General features: G+C 40.8%; 2 protein-coding genes across 11 annotated transcripts in view; one reads left to right on the forward strand and one right to left on the reverse strand.

Moving 5' to 3' along the window:
* AASS (aminoadipate-semialdehyde synthase) overlaps positions 1–2538 on the forward strand; it is a 31525-nt gene extending 28987 nt beyond the window's left edge. For all 4 annotated transcript variants that reach the window (XM_074870168.1, XM_074870165.1, XM_074870166.1 and 1 more), the window contains one exon: positions 7–2538. In XM_074870168.1, coding sequence (XP_074726269.1) covers positions 7–125 — 119 coding nt within the window. In that variant the 3' untranslated portion in view covers positions 126–2538. The remainder of the gene's footprint in view (positions 1–6) is intronic.
* Positions 2539–10098: 7560 nt separating this feature from the next.
* The window catches only part of PTPRZ1 (protein tyrosine phosphatase receptor type Z1), a 143923-nt gene continuing 136489 nt past the window's right edge, over positions 10099–17532 (reverse strand). For all 7 annotated transcript variants that reach the window (XM_074870176.1, XM_074870175.1, XM_074870173.1 and 4 more), the window contains 7 exons: positions 17106–17199; positions 16731–16804; positions 15638–15766; positions 14006–14152; positions 13594–13736; positions 12829–12964; positions 10099–11129 (listed from right to left, as the gene is read on the reverse strand). In XM_074870176.1, coding sequence (XP_074726277.1) covers positions 10989–11129; positions 12829–12964; positions 13594–13736; positions 14006–14152; positions 15638–15766; positions 16731–16804; positions 17106–17199 — 864 coding nt within the window. In that variant the 3' untranslated portion in view covers positions 10099–10988. The remainder of the gene's footprint in view (positions 11130–12828; positions 12965–13593; positions 13737–14005; positions 14153–15637; positions 15767–16730; positions 16805–17105; positions 17200–17532) is intronic.

Below are 17532 nucleotides of genomic sequence, written 5' to 3' on the forward strand. Positions count from 1 at the left end.
TTTCAGGTGAAATAGATGCCAAAGGCATGGTTATACCATTGACGAAGAATGTTTATGGACCAATACTTGAACGTGTTCGGGCAGAAGGCATCGTGTACAGTACACACAGTGTTATCAAACAGTAATTGGAAGCAGTGGATTGAATCGGGTTTTGGCTTTGTTTGGTTTGTCCTCCTGCCCCTGCTTTAAGAATCTCAGTTTGGACCTGCTGTTTCCCACACAAATGATGCCTTCCATAAAACTGGTTGCCTGACTTTGATGCAGAAACTGTAGATACCCAGATGCATGAATTGTGGTATTTTCCTCTTAAAACTGTTATGCTATCATATACATGTTTCATCATCAATCAGATCTTTCCTAAAATATCTTGGGAGGGTGTTGGTTTTTATTTTTTTGATTAATAGAATTTATCTCCTAAGTGTATAGGGTTGTTATTGAGACAACTTTAAGCAGAGGAAAAAATCTGTTAGTGAATTCTTTTGTGGTGGAAAAGTCTGGTTAATGAGTTCCATTGATTAAGCTTGATCATGTGGTAAAAATAATCTATCAGAATAACAGACATGAAAGTGATACTTAAAATTTAAGTCTTGTTGTCCCTTTTAACAGTATTTGTAAATGCTTTCACAATAACAATATGCAAGAAATAGCTGAGAAATTCTGCACTACTAGCAAATAAGATCCTGTTAAATCTTGAAAATGTTCAGCTGTTAAATATTTGAAATCTAGATCTTAATATTTTTGAAATCCCTCTCTTAGGAATGTAAACTTAAATTAATTGGTGGAGGGAGGAAGTTTAAAGCAAGCCTCCCCCGATATGCTTTCTTATTGAAATTCTTATGGAAGCTGGTTGCAATATGTTGAAATATCTGCTGTTACGTGTTGCCTTGTGCTGTGAAGAGAGAACATGAGCATTTAGCTCTGCAGCTAGGGAGGATGTTCTGAAATACAACACAGTTAATGTGCTTAGAAGCAGCTCCAAATGACACGTTTACTCTTTCCACTTACACTGTGTGCCTGTCTAGGTTAAGTACTGTTACAAAGGGAATAGGCTGTGTAGTATAAGCAGCTTTGAAATGCAGTAGGCTTAGAGGTTTAAATCACTACTTTCTGAGTTAGCTTCTGTCCTTTTGCTATCATGCTTTTGAAGCGTTCATTTGGGAGCCTATCCATACTACTCAATACAGTGCCACTTTAGACTGATGAGAGTTTGCCAGCGTACCAGCTCATTTGATGCTAAGTGCTGTGCTGCACAGATGTGCCAGTCTGGCTCTAGCGGCAGTTTTACCGCATCAGCCCAGAATTGAACTTTAGCCTGAGTGCAGGCTCTGACAAAACAGCAGTTGCCTCCTTCCAGTGCAGGGCTGCCTCTGTGGCTTTTGCTCAGGGATTTCTGCATCACCTTGCAATGGAAACATGGCTTAGACTTCACCAGTTAGGTCTGTGAGGTGTAATGTGTGGGCAGATACCATTTGCGCTGGTACCTGTGCAACTGCCTAGAACTCCCCTTTTCTAAAGCTGAATACTGATGCTGGAAGCTGTCTGCTTTCAGCTTTGCTCACAAATGCACTTTGCTGATAAACGCACAGCCCTTTACCTCCTGAGGAGTATAGTGCTATTATCACAGTCCCGAGTGGCTGGAATTCCAGGTGTTGCTCTGCCTGGTAGGAAAAGCAGCCATAATAATAGCTGAAGTTTTGATCTCCAAGTCTTGCTACTCAGGATTTGGATTTTCTTTGTGCATATGTAATGAAGTAGCAACTGCAACAAAGAGGAGGGTGAATGGAGCCAAAGGGAAAAGGAAGAATGAAGCGCAGAGTCTATTGTCAAAGAGGAGGGCTTTTTATACTGAACCACTGAATGCTTTTGTACTGTCAAATTTGGATTCTGTTACAGTGCCATGCATGTATTGGATGAAATCCTAGCTCCACTAAGTTGCTTTGCTTCCCACTGACCTTACAGGCTGTTGGCCTGTTGTATGGCTGGTACACGCAGCTGGGGTAAGGATGGAGCCTGCAGTGAATGTTTTGCTCTCTGCTGCTTCCTCCTTCCCCCGGCAGATTAAAGGCCTACAACTAAGGGTTAAAATTAGACTTGTATCTTCTGGTCCCTTCCAGGCCAGTTGCTTGGTGAGACCAGGATTTCACTCGAGAATTCTCTGTTCCCTCCTTTACCCCACAAATTCACAACCAGGGAGTTGTGATTCTGTATATACGCATGCACCTTGCTTGCTTTTCTGACTAAGAAATGCAGTATGCAAAGAATATTGTAATTTTTAAACAGTATGTAATCTCTTTGGAGCATAAAAAGAGTGAGCACTACAGTGTTTTCTTCAAGAAACACTGCTACTATATATGAAATTTTGTATCAGAATATATTTCTGTTTCCCAGTGCAATGCTGCTTTTTGTTTTCTAAGTTTAGACTTAAATGAATTTATTGCTCAGCTTTTGTATGAAGATTAGACTTCTGAGTTCTCTTTGCATATTATTGGAAAGATAATTGTATCTTATACAATTGAAAAATAAATCTGAAAACCTGTGTTTCGCTGTCATGTCATCTTTACAGTCTAATGAGATGTATACGAATGGAATTTGTTTTTTTACATAGATGGTTATACTGAAAGCGTGTCTACGTATGGACTTCCCTACGTACATGAAATACGTTCCTATACTTCTTGCTAGACTCGCAAGAGAAGACTCTTCAAGGATTGTTTAATCATCCACATCTAACACCCATATATATAAATATATGTGTATATATATATCTGTACCTAGACGTCATCTCTTAACAGATGCAATTTTTTTTAGCACATGTTTTGTGCTTGGGCACAAGGACAACTACTTAAGTGGAGAACTATAGAACAGTAGGCGTGTAATGTCTCCCTGTGCCCCAGGAAGAAATGAAAGCTTGGTGTCTTACTGCCTAACTCAGCTTGAGGGTCGTGCTCGGCTGAATACATGGTTTGATTTCTGCTGTCACGGCCTGGGCTGAAAGGCTCTTAAGCTGTTTGTTCACATCAGGCTCCAAGGAACAGATTGTTTGTTACTGTGTATCTCTTATTTTTTCATTTTCGAATTTATTCTAGTGCCAGCTCTCCATGACAGATGAAATCCCAGTTTCTTTGAAGGTGCTTGAGCCCCGTTAACATTTGGACTCCCTTCCTTGCCTCAATGTTTCACACTTTCTCTGCCTTGGATATTCCTGTATGTGAGAATTACATTGCTTTCCAGGGTCTGGAGCACAGAATCACAGAATCATCTAGGTTGGAAAAGACCTTGAAGATCATCCAGTCCAACCATTAACCTAACACTGACTGTTCTCAACTACACCATATCCCTCAGTGCTATGTCAACCCAACTCTTAAACACCTCCAGGGATGGGGACTCCACCACTGCCCTGGGCAGCCCATTCCAATGCCTAACAACCCGTTCTGTAAAGAAATACTTCCTAATATCCAGTCTAAACCTTCCCTGGTACAACTTGAGGCCATTCCCTCTTGTTCTATAAATTGTTACTTGATTAAAGAGACTCATCCCCAGCTCTCTGCAACCTCCTTTCAGGTAGTTGTAGAGGGCAATGAGGTCTCCCCTCAGCCTCCTCTTCTCCAGACTAAACAACCCCAGTTCCCTCAGCCGCTCCTCGTACGACATGTGCTCCAGACCCTTCACCAGCTTTGTTGCCCTTCTCTGGACACTCTTGAGTAATTCAATGTCCTTTTTGTAGTGAGGGGCCCGAAACCGAACACAGGAATCGAGGTGCGGCCTCACCAGTGCCGAGTACAGGGGTAAGATCACTTCCCTGTCCCTGCTGGCCACGCTATTTCTGAGGCAAGCCAGGATGCCATTGGCCTTCTTGGCCACCTGGGCACACTGCTGGCTCATGTTCAGCCAGCTGTCAATCACCCCCCCAGGTCCCTCTCTGACTGGCAGCTCTCCAGCCACTCCTCTCCAAGCCTGTAGCGCTGCTGGAGGTTGTTGTGGCCAAAGTGCAGCACCCAGCATTTGGCCTTATTGAAACTCCTACAGTTGGCCTTAGCCCATCGCTCCAGCCTGTCCAGATCTCTCTGCAGAGCCTCCCTACCCTCGAGCAGATCAACACTCCCACCCAACTTAGTGTCATCTGCAAACTTACTGAGGGTGCACTCAATCCCTTCGTCTAGATCATCAATAAAGATGTTAAACAGGAGTGGCCCCAAAACCGAGCCCTGGGGGACACCACTCGTGACCGGCCACCAACTGGATTTAACTCCATTCACCACAACTCTTTGGGTCCGGCTATCCAGCCAGTTTTTTACCCAGCAAAGCATGTGATCATCCAAGCCGCAAGCAGCCAGTTTCGCCAGGAGAATGCTGTGGGAATGGTGTCAAAGGCCTTACTAGAGTCAAGGTAGACAACATCCACAGCCTTTCCCTCATCCTATAAGCAAGTCGCCCTGTCGTAGAAGGAGATCAGGTTTGTCAAGCAGGACCTGCCTTTCATAAACCCATGCTGACTGGGCCTGATCATCTGGTTGTCCCACATGTGTTGTGTGATGGTACTCAGGATGAGCTGCTCCATCAGCTTCCCGGGCACCGAAGTCAAGCTGACAGGCTTTTCCAGATCATTCTTCCAACCCTTCTTATATATGGGCATCACATTGGCAATTTCCAATCTGTCGGGACCTCCCCAGTCAGCCAGGACTGCTGGTAAATGATGGAAAGTGGCTTGGCAAGCACCTCAGCTAGCTCCTTCAGCACCCTCGGGTGTATCCCATCCAGTCCCACAGACTTGTGTATGTCTATGTGATGCAGTAGGTCACTGATTATCTCCTCCTGGAATGCGGCGAGGTCGGTCTCCCTTATCTGTCTTCTGGCTGAGGAGGCTGGATTCCCTCAATACAACTAGTCTTGCTATTAAAGACTGAGGCAAAGAAGGCATTAAACACCTCAGCCTTTTCCTCATCACTTGTTACCATGTTTCCTCCTGTGTCTAGCAGGGGATGGAGGCTCTCCCTGGTCTGTCTTTTGATGCTCACATACTTATAGAAACATTTCTTATTACCCTTGACTGCTGAAGCCAGATTAATTTCTAGCTGGGCTTTCGACCTTCTGATTTCCTCCCTGCATAGCCTCACAGCATCTTTGTAATCATTGTGAGTGGCAAGCCCCATTTTCCAAAGGCTGTAAACTCTCCTTTTCTCCCTGAATTGCAGCCAAAGCTCCCTGTTCAGCCAGGGTGGTCTTCTCTGCCGCTGGCTTTTCTTACAGCACCTGGGGACAGCCTGCTCCTGTGCCATTAAGATGTCCTTCTTAAAGAGTGTCCAGCCTTCCTGGACCCCTATACCCTTCAGGATCGTCTCCCAAAGGATCCTGTCAAGCAGGTGCCTAAACAAGACAAAGTCAGCCCTTTGGAAGTCCAGCATGGCAGTTCTGCTGCCCCCTCTCCTGGCCTCTCTAAGAGTAGCGAACTCTATTATTTCATGATCGCTCTGCCCTAGTTGGCCTCCAACCGTCACATCATCGACCAGTCCTTCTCTGTTCACAAAGAGGAGATCCAGCAGGGCACCTTCTCTGGTCGGTTCACTCACCAGCTGTGTCAGGAAGTTATCTCCCACACATTCCAGGAATCTCTGGGACTGGTCCTGCTCTGCTGTGTTGTATTCCCAGCAAATGTCTGGGAAGTTAAAGTCTCCCACAAGAACAAGGGAAAGTGATCATGAGATTTTACCTAAATACCTATAGAATATTTCATCCACCTCTCTGTCCTGGTTGGGTGGCCTATAGTAGACTCCTACTACAACATCTGCCCTGTTGGCCTTCCCCCTGATTCTAATGGAAAGACACTCCACCCTGTCTTCACTATACTTGTTCTCGAAGCAATGATAACACAGAAGCACAGAAGTGTGACTGCCGGACAAGGGGCATAAGCTTATTTTTAAGGGGAAAAAAATCTGGGGTAAAGTGATTGTGATTAGGCTGGAAAACTAATGAGGAGGGGAAGAAAAAAGAAATTTAGCTTTGAGTGTCCAACAGAATTTATCAAGGCAAATCAGACCATCTCAAATACACTGTGACTAATTACTGGGTCACAGCATCTGACTTTGCTAAAACAAGGGAATGAGTTCAGTAAGCCAGAAGGTTTGGCTTTTTTTCTACTTTTTTTTGTTCTAAAAAGAAAAGAATGCAATTGGAAACAGAGGGAAATTGGGGGAAATGTGGCCAAATGTCCTGAAAGACTTCTTTTCCCTCCTGTCCCTTTGAAAGTAAAGTCCCTAATCCACCAAAACACAGCCCTGTGAAACTGAAATGGGTGGTCAGACCAAATCCTTGCTGCAGGGAAGCAGTGAAAACCAAGACTGTAACCTAGGATGCCTCAGACTTATAGTAGTAGTTGGGTCCCCATTTCTGTTTTTAATCCCAACAAGACCACATGGCCCCTCTACTCCCCAGCCCTGCTTTGCTCTATGCTTCAGAACAATTAGAGAGAGAAATGAGTTTAACTTTGCTAAACTCATCTTGAAGTAAACATTTACCACAGAAAATTTCAACCTATCTGAAATAACATACATTATCCTAGGATATCACAATGAAGTGTGCCAGGTAAAGCATTGTGATAAAAGATCGTTAAGTAGTTCAGTCAACAGATTTGCAAAGTCCATACTAAGGTCTTTAACTAATACACTGTTGTACTAATAGCTATGAGTTTGTATAACTTCTACTCATCTTTACTGATGACTTTTGTAAAGCTTTTCCACAGGTGTTAAATCACAACACCACAATCACTAAAAAGTTGGTGATGTTAGTAAATTATTTTTTTAACTCTCTACTCACCTATGATTTCTTAGGAGGAAGCTCACTAAACAAGTTTTCCTTGGCACACATGACTTAGAGCTTTGTAAATAAAACACCTGACATTGTTTATTTATATCCTATTTCTTACAGGAGATACATAATATCTTTTCCACACTTGACCCAGTTTGAAAGGCAGGCTATATGTCTTTTTAGTCTGTATCTTGGATTAGAAGAAAAAAATTAATTAGAATATGGCCTTTGTCTGAGAAAGGAACTGACACGCATTTATTAAAATCTGTAATCCATCACGGTTGAAGATTATAGATTTTTTTATGATTCTTATTTTTTTCTAGATCAGAACCAATATGTGTGAGTAAAGAGATTATCCTAAGCACTTATGTTTTAAATAACTTGTCAGCATGCTAAGATGATGAATGTGATTACAAACATCTCTGGAAGAAACCTTGAATGACAGCTGATTCCTTGTATTATCATTTTAAAATGTCTGCAAAACATTTAGGTTGAAAGGAACAGTTATATCAAGATGGGATTTTTAGAAAGGAGGATCCCATTTTTGCTTTTGGTCCACAGAGGCTTGAAAAACATAGTAGAATTAATTGGCCTAAAAAAGACTTTGTATGTACAACTATATGAAACTGTAAATACATTAATAGAAGATATCAAAATAAAAAGCATGAAGTTACGTGAGGCTACAAGTCAGTTTTTCTAAAGAAGAGGCTGGAGAAGTAGCACATGAGTATTAACAGTTTCTCTTGTTGGGTGCTAATGTGGTGAAGAGCAGAAATGTATGGTAAGAAGATTATGGAATATGGTTTGCACATGGCCATAAGATCACAATTAACCTCTCGTACAGGCACCCCTAGAGATTAAGAAGGGAAAAACTGTGTCTATGGTTTTGGAATGAGAGGGGGGGCATTATATTAGACTAGATGTGCAAGTGGAGGGTGTTGGTCAACCTGAGTGGTTTATAGGAAATATTAAGGAACGCCCAGGCTACCTGGGAAAAGATTTTCCCTTCCTCAAAGAGTGATCACTACACACCTTTGTGTTACCCAACTTTGTGCCTGAAAGTTGTGAAGAAAGTTTATGTGTAATTCAACAGTTATAAAAGTATGTACCTCGCATCACCCCCAAAATAACACAAATATAGTAAGAAATAAAGTCTAGATCCTATTTTACAAAGGTGTTTAATTTGGCTAGGGATAAACTGTAAATTCATTTGCACTTAGAAGCCGTATCTCAGTCCCATTCTCCTGGGACTTCAGAATTAGCAAATATGCAGGTATGACAAGGACCACAGGGAAAAAAAAGAAGTGTAAAACCTGAATAAAGATATCTTGGCTCAGAAAAGTAGGTTGCCTCATTTCTGAATTATGCAATCAACTAGTTATGTCTCTGAAGTAAAGTGGCAAGTACTAGTATCTGCACGCCTGGCCTGATGCTGAGCTACTTGCACAGATCCCAAGAAACTGTTGGGCACGAGAGGGGAAACTGCTGAAGAGAGCAAGAGTGAGCAGCTGACAGATGCTATAATGAGTGGCATGAAGTCTGGCTGCATTTCACAGACAGTTCATGGAGAATTATGTGAGGGAAGGCCAAACTCTGGTGGAGACCTTTTGGAAAGAAAAGCTTGCAAGGCCAGAAGTACCAGGTAACCATGTTGATAATACCATGTACAGCTGAGATGATCTAAGTGGCAGCACCAGAGATTTCACATTTCTGTATGGCTGTAACTAAACTGAGACGCATGAAGAAAACGTAATTAGGTCGTTTATCTGCAAAGAGACAGAGGGATGAGGGTGGAGAAACAGAGAGATCAAGGTGGATAGGGAAAGAATAAGCAAGGGAAAATGGAGAGAAGAGGGGTAAAAGGGGCTGCATGCATGTACGTGGGCTGCTGGGCAGTACCCCTGCTTGTTCATGCCCTCTGCCTGATTGCTGCCCTCTTCTTAAATCCATGCCTCAGTGTGTGTGTGTGTGTGCATGTACGTGTGTATATCTCCCTGTGTGGAACACGTGTCCTGCATGGTCCCTGGCCAGATCTGCCAAGGGGGATTGGGCTGAGACAGGAGAATCATCCTGCATTTGGCTCTGGTGGACAGGGAAGGGGAAACCCCCAGGGCCCCAAGCCAAATGGATTCAGCCACTCCATAACCTCTGGGACTGCACTGCTGTGGTTATCAACAGAAGTGGTCAAAGTGTAAAAGAGAATTCAAACACATTAACACAGTTTTACAAAAGAAACTCTACATTACATTCTTTTGATTGTTTTGTCTATATGATTTATTTTTTTTTAAGAGGAAAAGAGCAGGAAAAAGTCTGCTTTCTGCTAGCTATTGTGTCATTCTGTGCCATTCTGTCTCCTGGTCTAGCACCTTCTCATTTCACGTATCAACAGGATGAGGATTTTTTGAAGTTTCCACTGTTTAGGTTCCTTTAAACCTAAATTTGCTTTGGCTTTGTTGCAGCTCCACCTATCCTCAATCCCACACTGCTGAAGGAGTCTAGATTTATCTGCTCACACACTGAGATCCCTCACACACTGTTGCCTTAGGACTTGGTTGACTAAAATCTCCAAGTCCACATCAGGTTGTCTTCTCCGATCCTCAGTTTTCATCTAAGGTAGTGTGCATTAGCTTTTGTGGCATTCTAGTCCAGAACAGCATCTCTGCTCTTAGTATTTCTATGTAGCAACTAGATGTACCAAAGTGAGAAAACAGCTACTCCAACGGCCTGCGTTACTTTTAAACAAAGACCTATTCTGCTCCAGGTTCCTCCATCCTCATCTGTGCTGCAACGTGCAGTACAATCAGTATCTTTTCTTGCCAGTTCAGAAGGTTGCAGAAAATAATTGAGTGGCCAAATTGAAACATTTTGCTTTTGTTCTTGCAGAGATTACTTGCTTTATTGCTTTTGCCAGAATTTGGCTTTTGCTTTGCCACAGGAGGCAGCAAAGAGCTCAGCAGCTGAATGAATGATCTGAAGCAAAGACAGCATGGAGAAGTCTTGTGAGGGGGCAATTACAGCAATTTGGAAGCTGGGGACAGCCCATTAGCCTGTGGGCGACCAGAATGGGAGACGTGCAAGGAAAGCCTAAAAAAGGAGCAAATGTGGACACTATGGGTACGGGTAGAAGTGGAGTAGAGATCAAATAACAAAACAGTTTTCCGGAAGTGTCTTCTGAACTCACAGATTCCACGGGAGGAGCAGCTGTCTCCAGGTCAGCCTTGAGTCCTTATTCTTCTAAGTAAAAAATCTCTTACATGTCAGTGAAGACTGTTTACCATATGTGGAAGACCACTAAGCACAGACTGGAATATTTATATTTATTTTTTCAATGCCATAGGTAAAAACAATTTAACAATGCCAAGTACAGGTGTTATTCTCATAAAAACTTCTCATTTCAAAACAAATGATTTCTATTTCCCACAAAAAGTTAAAATCACATGCAGCTATATGAAGGTTAATTGCTTAAGATGCACAATTATATATCAGAAGACTGTTAAAATAAAAACATACTGGACTACATCATTTTAACAAGGCAATTACACAGAACTAGAAAACTGACTCTGTAGTAAAATATAAAAATCTACAATTATAAATATAAATTTGGTCCATGGATCACTACAGAAGTAGCAGTATTTACAGTAAGTATCAGATTACTATTCTAAATGTCTAATTGTAGTCTTAAAATGTTGAATGTTACGGAGAACAGTATTTTATTTACATTCTACTATATTAAAAGTTATCTTTCTAGCAAATGTAAAATGTTATAAATACAGCAAATAAATCAAATACTAAACCCACGACATGTTTGTAACTGAGAATCCCCTAACATCTATAAATATGATAATTTTAAGTTAAAAGTAAAGCCAGAGAAATCAAAAACTAATACTGAAAAAACATACCACAATTCAATTCTTAGAAACACTGTAAAAGTCAATCAAGTTAGTCCAGACGTAACAACGTATTACAAGAAATCTTTCAAGAAAAGGCACACATTGTTAATGATAAAAGTTCCACAGTAAAGTCATATGTAACAGAAATGACTTTGAGCAACTGTTGGGATCTGATTATATATATAGTGACTGGACAGATTTCCTCACCCCCCACAAAGTATAAAACTGAAAATAATAATGGTAAATTCCAGGTGTGACTGGTGTGATGTAGGTATGTATGTGTTTAATTTGATGTGTCAATTAAACTAAAGATTCTAAACTTTCAGCTGCATTTCCGTCGGGTAAAGCTGAGCCATTACTGTCCATAGATGCGGAAGGGTTTTCTTCTTGCCTTGTGCTGACAAGGCTGAGAATAGCTTTGTACAGAAACTGGTACTGTTCCTGGAGAAGAAAGGAGGATATAGTCAGTGTGTTGTCAGAAATAATAACACTAGATTACCTGTTACTCAAAATTAATTAACAGCTGATGTGTCAGTCTGTTAATGCACTGTGCTCCACAATTTATCATGTTACTTAGCAGCTTTATTAATTTTCTGACTAATGGCTCCCCCTGCACACAATGTAAAGCACAACACTAAGGAATGCAAAACAGGTAGGGGAGAAAACTATTTTAAAAGAAATATTATGTGCTGAATCTCATCCTTGTTAAAGTCAATTGCAAAGTTCCCATTGACTGAATGGGGTCAGGATTAGGGCAACTGTTTGCCTGTTGGCTTTTTTCCTCCTTGAATACATTCTCATCTTTTGTGCTCTGAAATCTATACAGGCAGATTTTTTATTTTCTTTTTTCTTTTTGGTACTTGCAGTTACTGTTTTATGTTTTTGAGGATCCTGCCAGGAAGAGAAGGTAGAAGAGAGATGAGACTTTCTGGAAAGATTCACTGAGGAGGCCACTGCCTAGAGGGAGTGGAGGGTCTCAGTTGGGAGCAGTGGGACATGGGGAGTGCCAGAAGCCAGCGGGACTGCAGTGTGGCTAGGAAGGAGGAAACAGCTGGATGCTCTGTGCAGGGAGAGCAGACACAGCGAAGGCTGTGCTGCACCAGGTAACAGCGGGTGGTCTGAAAGGGCAGAGGAATATTTTGGGTTCTAGGATGGATATATGAGGATAAAGAATTTCTGTGATGGAAGGAGTGAGGAGCAGTAAGACAAACTAAATAGAGTGGGGTTTAGGGTCCAGACTATTAGGTTGGACTAAGAGATATGGGATAGAAAGAGCAATGAATTTGAAAATCTGCAGTAGGAGGATGGGAAACTAGAAGTCTGAGATAAAGGGCCCAGGTATTTGCTGCAAGCTCCTGGGGCAAGAGGAATGAAGGTCCTGATGGTGCTGCTGAGGTTGGAAGAGTTCCCATTTTCACTCCACTGTCCGCCAGGCTCCTCAGTTTGGGCTAGCTGGGCAGGGCAAGGGGCAGACACATCTGTCAGTCCTGTGCCATGTCCTGTTTTTGCTGTCAAAAATGTGATAATGGTAACCCTAATGTTTCACTCTTAAAAGTGTCCTCCTTATTACACTCATTGTAGCTCTATAGCAGTCAGATCTGTAGTAGTGGTATGACCAAAGGGGCAGGGTTTGTAGTTTATAATTTCTGTGATGAATTTTCATTTGTATGATGCTGACTTAGTAAGTAATTCTTATTTATTATACTTTTCATGTTTTTTTTCTTTCTGTAAGCACAGTGACAATGGTGTCAAGTGACCATTCAACAGATCATGAAAGATTAAAGTCCATCCTGAAATGGAAAACTAGGGTAACCACTTCAGGGCCTACTTGGAGTACAAATTTATTCCTGCTGAATTAAAATCTTCATTTAGATGACATAGTGCAGTTTTTATGATGATGGTGGCAGCTCTGCACATTTTGAATATGACCACTTGATAACCACATAACAGGTTTTCACGGGAAATACTTTGTTTTGAAATAAGCTGCAGGTCCACTACAGCACCTCTACAAGACAGTTTTGATGAACTCCTGCAGAAACTAAGATGCCAAAGGTTCAGTAATGTTGCCCTGAGATCTAAGCATGCTAATAATACCACACATAGGAAAAAAACCTATGCACACATTTTGCTTATTACTTACAATGTCTGTAAAGACTCCAGGCCTCATCAAATTTATCATCTTCGCTACCTGGTAAACATCCACTGAATTCTCATTTTCCAGTTGATGCATCAGTGTTGTTAATGCACAGAAAGTGCCTGCTGTCACCCCTCCATGCCTTTGTAAAGTAAAACAAAAAAAAAAAACCAACAAAAAAAGTCTCTGGAAACTGAAGCGAGTTTCTACAGCTGGAGAAAATAGAAAATCCCAGGTAAACTGAATGATAAATTTCTGTCATGTGATCTTTACACTTTCTAAAATAGGCCTGCCCAGCAGTGCCTTAACACAACGTCCACAACACCTGGCTACAACTTCTGAAGAGTCTTTAAAGCCAGTCTTAGAGTTATTTCCTTACAATCCTCTACTAACCAAATTCTGAAGGCCTCAGGTCCCTCAGTATTTCAACATTTCAGTATTTTTGGTCTTTATTAAGCAGCTGGAGAAGCATAAGGTGCCTCATCTAAATAGTCTTACTTCTTTCAATAATAGACAATGAAGTCCTGATTGATTTTCCTTTCCAGTGCCCTACTTGACAATCATCTGAAGTATCAGAATGATAGAACTGAAAAGAGAACATTGAAGTGTGATAAAATAAAAACATTTCTCTTGTTGCAGCTGAAACAGAAGCAGCAGCAATATTGTTAGGTGCAGACTCTGTGCCTTGTTTCAGCAGCTTTCACTCTAAATTAGATGAAAGGATGATTTTATGGAAAAACATCAAAACAAACTGAAAGCTGCAGTTCTTACTCATCATGTACAATCATGGGTCCATCACGGTTGGAAGTTTCCTCTTTGATGATGCTAATCAGTTCAAATGTTTTACTAATAGGACTATCAGGATTTGGCCATTTTGGACACTGAAAATGCCTCACTTCAAGTACATAGTCATCCTAAAAGAGGGGAAAAAAGCATAAATCAATTTGGTAAAAGATTGACTGTCTTTATTCTTCACCCTGTTTTAGACCAGCTCCAGTTTCCAGACACATAATCCTACCGCTGTGGAGGCTGGACTATCCTATTCACAATGTCACCAAAATACCCATAGAGGCTACTTTCTCCCTGCGTGTTTTACCACTGATTTACCACAGAAAATGTAACAAAAGGTAGGCATTACCTTTAACAAATCAAATCCTGAGTTACAGGCTTATGACAGTGTTACCTGTGTAGCTTCTAAAATAAAGTCTTGGATTATGAGTTTCTCCTCGTTAGACAGACACTTGTGCTCTTCAGCAATCATAGTAACTTTGAAACTCTCACAGTTTATAGGCTCATCTTTGTTTGGCCAGTATACAAATTCATCTTCAGCCTCCAGGAAAAAAAAACAACCAATATAAAAGTAATTAGTGTTCAGCACTTCAAATAAAACTTAATCTCACATAATAAATAATGTGCCACATACATAATCAATGCAGCCAGCTGGAATTAAATTGACAAATCAAAATTTGAGTAGGATTACAAACGTCACAAGTGATGGTTTTCAGACACCTCTGTAGTGAACCTGACCAGAAGACCACTGTACCCCATGGAGATAGCGATCCACATAACAGTCAACGTGTGCTGTGCTGCACTGTGCCATCCATTTGGCCTGGCCTTCAGGCTGTGTTGTGCTGCCCAGAGCCCATGGCCACAGGATAAACTTAGCCAGTTGACTGCAGGAGGAGCCTGCACGCACCTCCTACTCAGTACTGGTGACTATGCCACCTGCACGGCCTTGGAATTATCTAAAGTGCAGCAAGAAGTTCTCATGAGAACATCTGTCCTGTTTGATAGCAAAAATGATGAACAGAGCTTTCTTTTAAGAAAATCCTATAACAGCCTGAATGACCAAAATGGGGGTAACTCTTCTATGGATGGGAGCTGCATGGCGTGGTGTACCTTGACCAGAGATATGTTCAATGCTGCACAACTTGGGGTTCCCAGCATCTGAAGGGATGTAAGATTATCTATACTACCCTCTCCTTTATAGTGTTAGCTCTAATAAATAGCATTTTAAATGATACTGAGTCTGAGTGCCTTTCTTACTGGGATCATAATGAATCAGCACCTCCTGGCGAAACTACCTCCCTTATTACAAAGGCTCACTCAAAAATCCATCTGTTTTATAGCAAGTGTAACATTCATAAAACATTTGATGAGAAGGAAAAAAACAAACATTGTCTTGGTTGTACATGTTTTTCCAATCATGAAAGACTCTTCAAAGCCTTTGCATGGCTTTCCTCCAAACTTATTACCAAACATGATGCCCTCTCACACCTCAAGGTTTCTCTAAGTACCAGGCTAAAAGCTCTCAGATATTCCTGCATTTCTAGTAACTGAAAAACATATTCATTTGTTATTAAATTACACCTGCAGGATGAACATGTGAGCTTCCTTTGCTGTTTAGAGTCAGATAAATCTCTGCTAAACATTTGCTTGTAATTACAGGAGATGAGCAAGAGAAACAACCTCATATTTCTCCCCTTACCTAATAATGGCTGAAGGAGCCATATTACAACTAAAGTAAAAGTCCTGGAGAGAAAACTAACCTTGTATAATGGTTGCTTCTGCTATTTCTCGCTTTTTATAAATTATACAGGAATGATTCAATACTTTCTCATGACATTTGCAATCGGCCCAGAGAAGGATCTCCAGATTTCCACTAGATTATTTGGGGATTTTACACTCAATACAGTATTACTAATTTTTTTTTTTTTTCAAAATCCAAGATATTGTCTGATGTCCTGCATATTTCAAAATGGTAATACTGATAATATTCATACATAAACCCATAACAATCAGCCACAAAACTTACCATGTTCTGGCTATCAGGAAGCATGACTATTAGCTGGGCATTATGGTCCCATATCATTCTCCAGAAATCCTTGATAGTGTGTAGTAAGGGATGTTGGGTAATAATGAATTCATTACTTTGATAATAACCCTGCAAAACAAAATCAACAGACTCAGAAAATAAATTGCAGACTTGTGCTTCCTTTGGCTTCCTGTAAATATTAGAAGAATATAAAACTTCCATTGCGGTATTTTCCAGATGAAAAGAATAAAATCAATTACATTGAAATAATTTTTAAAACTTTAAAACATTTGATCAAAAAAAAAAAGACAAAAGAAATCAGTGGAGACTTGAACAGCCAACTCAGAATGAAAATACATGAATTTATACACACATGCTAATTGTTCTACATTAGCCAGAGCTCCAGAGGAGCCGGTAACCCAAAACAAACAAAAGAATACTTGAAAGATCTGCAAAAATCCCAAGCAGTCTCTTAATTTGTACAGATGTCCCAAATCAACTTCCTGCCACAAAGGGGAGTTCCTTTGCACTAATGCACCTGATGAAGGATCAGGCATACAGAGCACTGCAGGGAGCTTTCCCATATCTTTCCTGAATGTCCAGGAAGCCTTTACTCCTCCCTCTCAGCTAATGGAGGGGAAAAGAGTTGAAGAAAACCCAGGGAACAAAAAGATAATGGAAAGCTGATGAGCTATGGTGCCTTGGGCTATGCCAGTTGCAAAAGCTCTGTAAGATGAGCAGGTTGGAAGGCAAACCACAGTACAGTCATTAAAAACTAACTTGTTATTTAACACTTTTAGTTCATCTCAAAAGATTCTTCCATAGCTGGCATTTGGCTTTGCTAGCTTTTAAAACTATGATGGAATTTCTGGTTCTACAGATTGTCAAAATTCAATGCACTTAACCAAACTTTAAAAAAATAGTAACAGTAATCATACTTCCTGGGGGAAGTAACTCTTTCAGGCAGAGTGAATAATGGAAGAAAGGAACTTTCAAAATCAGTACTGTGCCTCCCTAATGCGGACACATGGCAGCTCTGGCAACAGCTATACAATGGGACACTGTTTTTCAGCATCACAGTTAAATGACTTACCATAATATAGGAAGCATTGATGTAGTCTGTCCCTTCACCAGACAGTGATGAGATACCCACTCTAGATCTTTCCACTGTAAAAAAAAAGCATGGTACAGTTGCAATGGCTCATATATTAAAGCAATTATAGCAATTATCTCACTTATCTCACAGTAATGATAACACTAAGATAGGATAAAGCGTTATCCAGCTGTCTATTTTGTTTTCCTATGTATGTAGTACTTAGACAAATTCTTCACTAAAAGTACTTTACAAAACACTGCTCCACACCAGTGCAGATGTCTTCAGCTCCTTCTGAGCAAAAGTTAAAAGTCTGACACACACACAGTTTGTAAACATTTTTCCACCCCAAGAAGCTGATTTGAACAAGCTTACCAGGAATGATGGATGAAGTTCGGTTCTTTTCTCTGTTACACTGTTTGAGTGCAGTTGAATAATCACATTGCTGTGTGTTAGACTGGCTCAGTAACTGAAACAATTAATTAAAAAAAACCCAGGTCACTGCACAAAAGCCATTCCTTCCTTAGCTGCATTAAACAGAAGGGTGCACATACTGCAGGTTAACTTCAGGCATCTAGTTATCTGGCTAAACTAGTTAGCAAGTCATCAGAATCTTTTCACTATTTTATCAGTTCAAAATATTCTTGAGCCCTTGGTCCATAAGCATGTAATTGAAGGAGATGTCACTTCATGTTTTTCCCACATGCAGACCCCCACCGCTTGTTTTCACCCCAGTGTCACTTCAATTTTGCCTGCACAGCTCTTTCTGTAACTTTTCATACTTTTGGAAAACAGTAAATGC

This window comes from Strix uralensis, chromosome 5, assembly GCF_047716275.1.
Source record: "Strix uralensis isolate ZFMK-TIS-50842 chromosome 5, bStrUra1, whole genome shotgun sequence".
NCBI lineage: Eukaryota > Metazoa > Chordata > Aves > Strigiformes > Strigidae > Strix > Strix uralensis.